This window comes from Lygodium microphyllum, chromosome 10 (assembly GCF_053477565.2).
Source record: "Lygodium microphyllum isolate KBCC chromosome 10, Lygodium_microphyllum_v1.1.10, whole genome shotgun sequence".
Taxonomy (NCBI): domain Eukaryota; kingdom Viridiplantae; phylum Streptophyta; class Polypodiopsida; order Schizaeales; family Lygodiaceae; genus Lygodium; species Lygodium microphyllum.
In genome coordinates, this window is record NC_141144.1 from 156,543,684 (window position 1) to 156,549,683 (window position 6,000).

At 40.7% G+C, this 6,000-nt stretch overlaps 1 protein-coding gene across 1 annotated transcript; it reads right to left on the reverse strand.

Annotated features, from left to right (window-relative positions):
• Nucleotides 1-2,510: 2,510 nt before the first annotated feature.
• LOC148030721 (uncharacterized) lies at nucleotides 2,511-3,483 on the reverse strand. Its single transcript, XM_087687067.1, has 2 exons — nucleotides 3,359-3,483; nucleotides 2,511-3,231 (listed from the first exon to the last, which is right to left on the reverse strand). The coding sequence occupies exon 2, from the start codon at nucleotides 3,222-3,224 to the stop codon at nucleotides 2,688-2,690; it is 537 nt and encodes a 178-aa protein (XP_087543193.1). The 5' UTR covers nucleotides 3,225-3,231; nucleotides 3,359-3,483; the 3' UTR covers nucleotides 2,511-2,687.
• Between the last annotated feature and the right edge of the window lie 2,517 nt (nucleotides 3,484-6,000).

A 6,000-nucleotide genomic window follows, 5' to 3' on the forward strand; every position in this document is an offset into this window, starting at 1 on the left:
CATTTTAATTTAATATTAACTATTTAACATTCACATTAATAAATAAACTAATAATTTTATTTATCTAAACAATAATAAACTAATAATGTCTAAATAAAAATTAATAATAATATAATAACACTATTATTATTATATCATATAATTATAAAAATCATCATATATCATCATACTAATAAACTAATAAACTAATATAAACTAATTAGATTTAGATTTAGATATAAAATCTATCTAAACAATAATAAATAAAAATAAACTAACTAATAATAAACTAACTAATAATATATCTAAATAAAAAACAACAATAATAAAAATAAACAATAAACAACAATAATAATAAAATAAAAAAATGTTAATCATAATTACTAATAAATAATCTTAAATCTTAAATCTTACACTATAACTATTAACTATCTAAATCTAATGTAATCTAAATCTAAATCTAAATTCTAAATCGATCTAATCTAATCTAATCTAATCTCATCAAATCTAATCTAAATAATACCACAATCATCAATCATATATATATAATAATGCTAACTATAACTATTTAATATTTAACTATTTTTCATTATTATTATCATTCACATTCACATCCACATCCACATTCATTCACATTCATTAACATTTAACATTTAACATTTAACATTTAACAATCACATCCACAATAACATTCACATTAACATCACAAACAATCACATTCATTCACATTCACATTTAACATTTAACTTCACATCCACATTAACCATTTAACTATTTAACATTAACATTAACATTAACATTGCAAACAATCACATTCATTCATTCACAATAACTAACAATTCACAATAACTAACAATAACAATAACTATTAATCAATTAATAACAAATAATAACTATTAATAACTATAACTAACAATAACTATTAAACTAACAATACTATCAATAACTATAACTGACAATAACTATTAAACTAACAATATAACTATTATTGAACTAACAAAACAATAACTATTATTAAATATATTAATTATTAAACTAATTAATAAGTCAGTCGCGCGAGGGGAGGGGGGGCAGCCAACGGGATGGCGGTGGGACGCGGCAACGGGCGGAATGGCGGCGGGAGGCAACAGCGGGAGGGAAGGCGAGTGGGAGGGAAGGCAGAAGAGAGAGAAGGCAAGAGGAAAGGCAGGAGAGAGAAAAGGCGGGAGGAAAGGCAGGAGAGAGAGAGAAGGCGGGAGCCGCCAACGGGAGGGAAGGCGGGAGAGAGAGATGAGTTGGCGGGGGGGAGGGGCCAGCGAATTGTGGGGGGGGGGCGTCACGGCAAGCTCGTAGAGGTGGAGAGAGAAAGAGAGAGACAGAGATGGACCTTCACTATCACGAATGAAGCTCCTCGACGGCAGCGGGAGGGAGGGAAGCTCTGAATCTCCTGGACGAAGCTCCTCGACGAAGCTCCTCGACGCCAGCAGAAGGGAGGGAAGCTCTGAATCTCCACCTCAACAAAGGCTACTCGACAAATTCCTCAATGAACACAAGCCTTCACCTTCATCTCATCTATATCTAAGATAGATCTAAGTAATCTATCTCATCATGAGAGAGGGAGGACCTGGAGACGTGGGGCATTAAAGCCACCCCATGCATGCAATTCAAATAAAACCACCTCAATGCATGCAATTCAAATTCAAAAAAGATTTGGAAGAAAAGTGGAGGCTTGGGAGAAAAATGGAGGTTCGGGAGATAACCCAACCTCCAACCAAGATAATAAGTAAGATAGATACTAGATCTCAACCATCAATCATTACAATTACAATTTATTTCTTGCTAGAAGCCCTCCAAAGGTACTCATAAGAAATTAGGATGCCTTGATACAATCATTTTGGGTTTCAAGATGGAGACAACTTCAATAGATCCTAAACCAATAATTCAATTTGCTAAGGCTAGGATTACACCTACTTAGCATTCATTGGTCTTTAATTAGCTACTAGATGCAAATTGCAAAGTCATTGAAGGTGCGAATGTTTTTTTAAGTTTCTTGGGATTCCTACTTGAGGGGTAGGAACTCTCTCAAAAACAAATATGGGATTGTGTACCCGGCCAAGTTTTAAGGAGGCTTGAATATTAAGGAGGTTTTTCAATTTACCTCACTTCTAAGATAGTATCTCGACCACAATATTCCTATCATATACTTCTTGTCGAGCTAGAAGCCTTCTGAAGTTAATACTGTTAAATTAATTATTTGATGATACGAATGGTACTGCACTATTAAACTTTTCTTTCTTCTATCAATTTTCTTAATGGGGACAATGTATACATACTGTTCATTTATGACTAATGGGACTTAGCGGCATTGGAAGAGTCAATATGTCAAGTCGAAAGACCTGTGTGGGGAAGTCGGGATCGTATGACGTGCTCTGCTCTGATACGAGGCCATTTCAAGATTCAATTCGGACTCCAAAAAGGCGAGCTATTGACATGGGAAATACCACTACCGCATTGCAGGGGGGAGAGAGAGAGAGAGAGAGAGAGAGAGAGGGTTTCAATGCGGACTCAAAAAAGCCACTTAAAATGGAACGCACTACAAACACAAAACCAAGCGTTTGACGACATTGTCCGCCCAAACAACCGAAGTGGATTTTACATCATTACACAGTAATACACACACACCGCAAATGGATGGATCAACGACAGCGGATTACATGAGCAATGATGCGCTAGAACTGGCAGGAGACGAGGCAAGCGCCGCAGTCAAAACTGCAGGGATTACGGCGGAGGACGGCCACGCCGAGGCTGTCATCGAATCCGCCGCCTCCGCCTCCACCGCCTCCACCCCCGCCTCCACCTCCGCCGCCTCCTCCTCCTCCGCCACCCCCGCCTCCCCCGCCGCCTCCGCCCCCGAACCCTCCTCCGAAGCCAGGGCTGCCGCTACCGCCTCCGAAGCCGCCCCCGCTCCCACCCCTCCCGCCCCCGAAGCCGCCGCCCCGGCCCCCTTTCCCGCCGCGGCCCCCCACCCCCGGCGCTCCGTTCCCTCCCGACCCGCCTCCCCCACCTCCCGGGCCCCCACTGAACGAGCCGTGGCCGCCCGCTGTGTAGCAGAACGTCGGACACGTCAGCACCGCCTTGCACCCCGGCTGGTTGCACCTCACCGACTGCTCGATCCCCGCGCTCTTGGTCGTCGCTTCTCCCACCCACGTGGCCGCCAGTGCAATGCAAGCCACCAGCGCCACCACCCACGTTACTCGAGCTGCCATCGTATCCCTGCCCAGCACATGTCATCCGAAACAACACACGTTATCCGACAACCGTCAAAGCTCTTCACACAGCATGCAGTGCGTAGACGTTGAAGAAGCAGACTGTGTCGAGATGACATAGTGAATACACATACCTGCGCTGTTTAAACACTCAGATCCACTGAGCTTCTCGTCTGTCAAGCCTGTGATGACCCAATGTCCTTCCTCCGGAATCCTGTATTTCCATTTCCGTCCTCTGGGGGGTTTATATAGACAAGAAATTACCACATGATACCCCGAGAGCATGCGCCTTGCTGCCGCATAAAAACGAACGCCTCACCTCATCGCACGAGTCACGTCAGATGCAGATTCTGACACAGCACCGACTCCACGTGGCACGGAACACGTCAGCTCCTCTTACCCCCGCGGGCCGCACCGCGTGCATATCTACTCGCCTGACTGCCCGAAGACCGTCATTTAATACGGGTATCAACTTTCAACGTAACCCACCTACTTCCGACCCCACTTCCTATCGTTGACTGACGTACATGCATGGTTTCAACTTTCCAGACCTCAAAGTCCCTTTCCGCTTGGTCAAGAGATAAATCATATAACGGCAAACATTCTAGAAGATTAGTAAGAGCCATGTCGCACCCGGTTGCATTGGGGGACAGAGACCCCCACTCCCCCCCATCTCACCTCATTGTGCCACAAGAATTCAGTGCTTGCCAGCAAGGTTAGTGGGATTCGTTGTAAGCGCTACTACCACAAGATGAAAACACAATTTAATATGGGACTCCGTAGCGATGACTCCTTATTGGCTGAGATGAGTTGGACCACATGAGTCTTTTTCCTTTAGCCAATCACAAATCCTCTCTGACAATTGGGACCTCTCTGGACAAATGACCTATAATTTGTATTCCCCTTAGAAGTACAAGGTGTGACAACAAGGCACCGTTTGTCAAGTAAACCGCCACTACCCAGGCACCGTTTGTCAAGTAAACCTCCACTACCCGTGAAAGCATCGAGCGCAACTCAGCCCTAAGTTCACTTCACTCGCCAAATAAGCATGTCTAAGCACCACACCACACTCAAGTATACTAACTTGCGAGTGTGATGTGAGGACTTTAGGTCTACACAGCCACATGCAAGTACAAGTCATAGAGAGAGAATATGAAAAGGAAGAGAGAGAATGTGTAAAGGAGGAGAGAGAAAGTCTAATGGACCAATTTCCAATTGACAACTCATGAACTAGATCCAACATGTTTGTGGAGTACCCTCATTCTTTAGAGGGTACTCCATCGGCTCTCAAATTGCTCACACATACCTTGCAATAGTTATTGTGTGCCAACAACATGTGTTATAACCTCTACTCCATGTACTTGTGTAGGAGAGTTGGGCCTACACATGGCCTAGGTCTAATTAGTCCCAGTGTGGTACTACCCCAATCACATGTTCATGCATGTTTATGTCATGAAGTTTATGCAATGAGATCCACATGATTATTCCTCTTACCAGAGATAGAGAGAGAGGTAGGCTTTATCCTATAATTAGTCTTTTAATACATGAAACTACTTTTTGGCAATCACAATTTGCTAAAGGATAACTTTGCACTCATTGAGAAAGGTCAAAATCTCAATAACAAGATAGGTAGTACATAAGTTGACCATGTCATGTATTACTTGTGTCATGTAGGTTAGATAATCTTGAAATTTCTTTGTATCCATGTATCAACATCAACCATATCAACCTCATTAGTCATATTCGATCTCAACAAAGGATAACTAAAAATAGAAAATAGAAGAGCCATGATATGCATACTACCAAGGAGGATCATGGACTTAAATGGTTCTTGCCTATAACATCAAGAGGATGATAGCCTTCAATAGTTCTCTCATGATTCCAAGGACCTATGTTCTCTATGGGAGGATAGTCTCATGGTTCTTCCTTGAGTGTAAAGTTAATGGGATACTTCTTCTTCTTAGAGATGGCACACATCAGTATACATATGGGTGATTTTAACTAGAGAATGATTTCATTTTATACATGCTAGTAATAATTAATACATATTTGGGAGTTTTTACCAATACTCTTATAGTCGTGGTGTGCATTGTGTGTTATAGTATCTAAGAAAATTGTTTTTCTTTTATAATTATTGTGATTTGTATCTAACTAATGTGTATAAATAGCTTGAGGATTGAATTGCTTATTATTTAAGTTGAATGTTCACTAATGATTATAATTTTTATAATCTATTATATCTGGTTCATAACACCACCCACTATTCTTTGTCAAAAACATGCCAATTCTTTTTAAATCTTAGAACTATTCTAAAGACTAAGTTTTAGATAGTAGCAATTTTAAATTAGGATGCAAGCAATGCTTTAGTTTGTGGGATTACTATTGCATTTTTCTAAAGGGATACCTTAGGGCATAAATTCAATATGTGCCAAAGGATTACCCCTCAGAGTAGGGGGAGATTGTATCCGCTAAATTTTCATTCTTGCTTTGCTTTGTCACTTTTGTGTGTGTGTGTGTGTGTGATGCACATGTTTTTCTTTTTCTGTATTTGAGGGTAGACACACACGCATTTATGATAATTGCTATGAAAACAGTATGAATTTTATTTATTTATTTTTATGGATTTCTATTGTATATTTGTTATGTGATTTGTGACTTGTTACATAGGTACACATGTGTAGTGCTTGTTGTATTATGTCAGGTAGATAGATGGTAAGAATTCATGTGTTTTCTATTGTGGCAAGTAGATTATTAGAGGAGCTATAAGGATTAACTA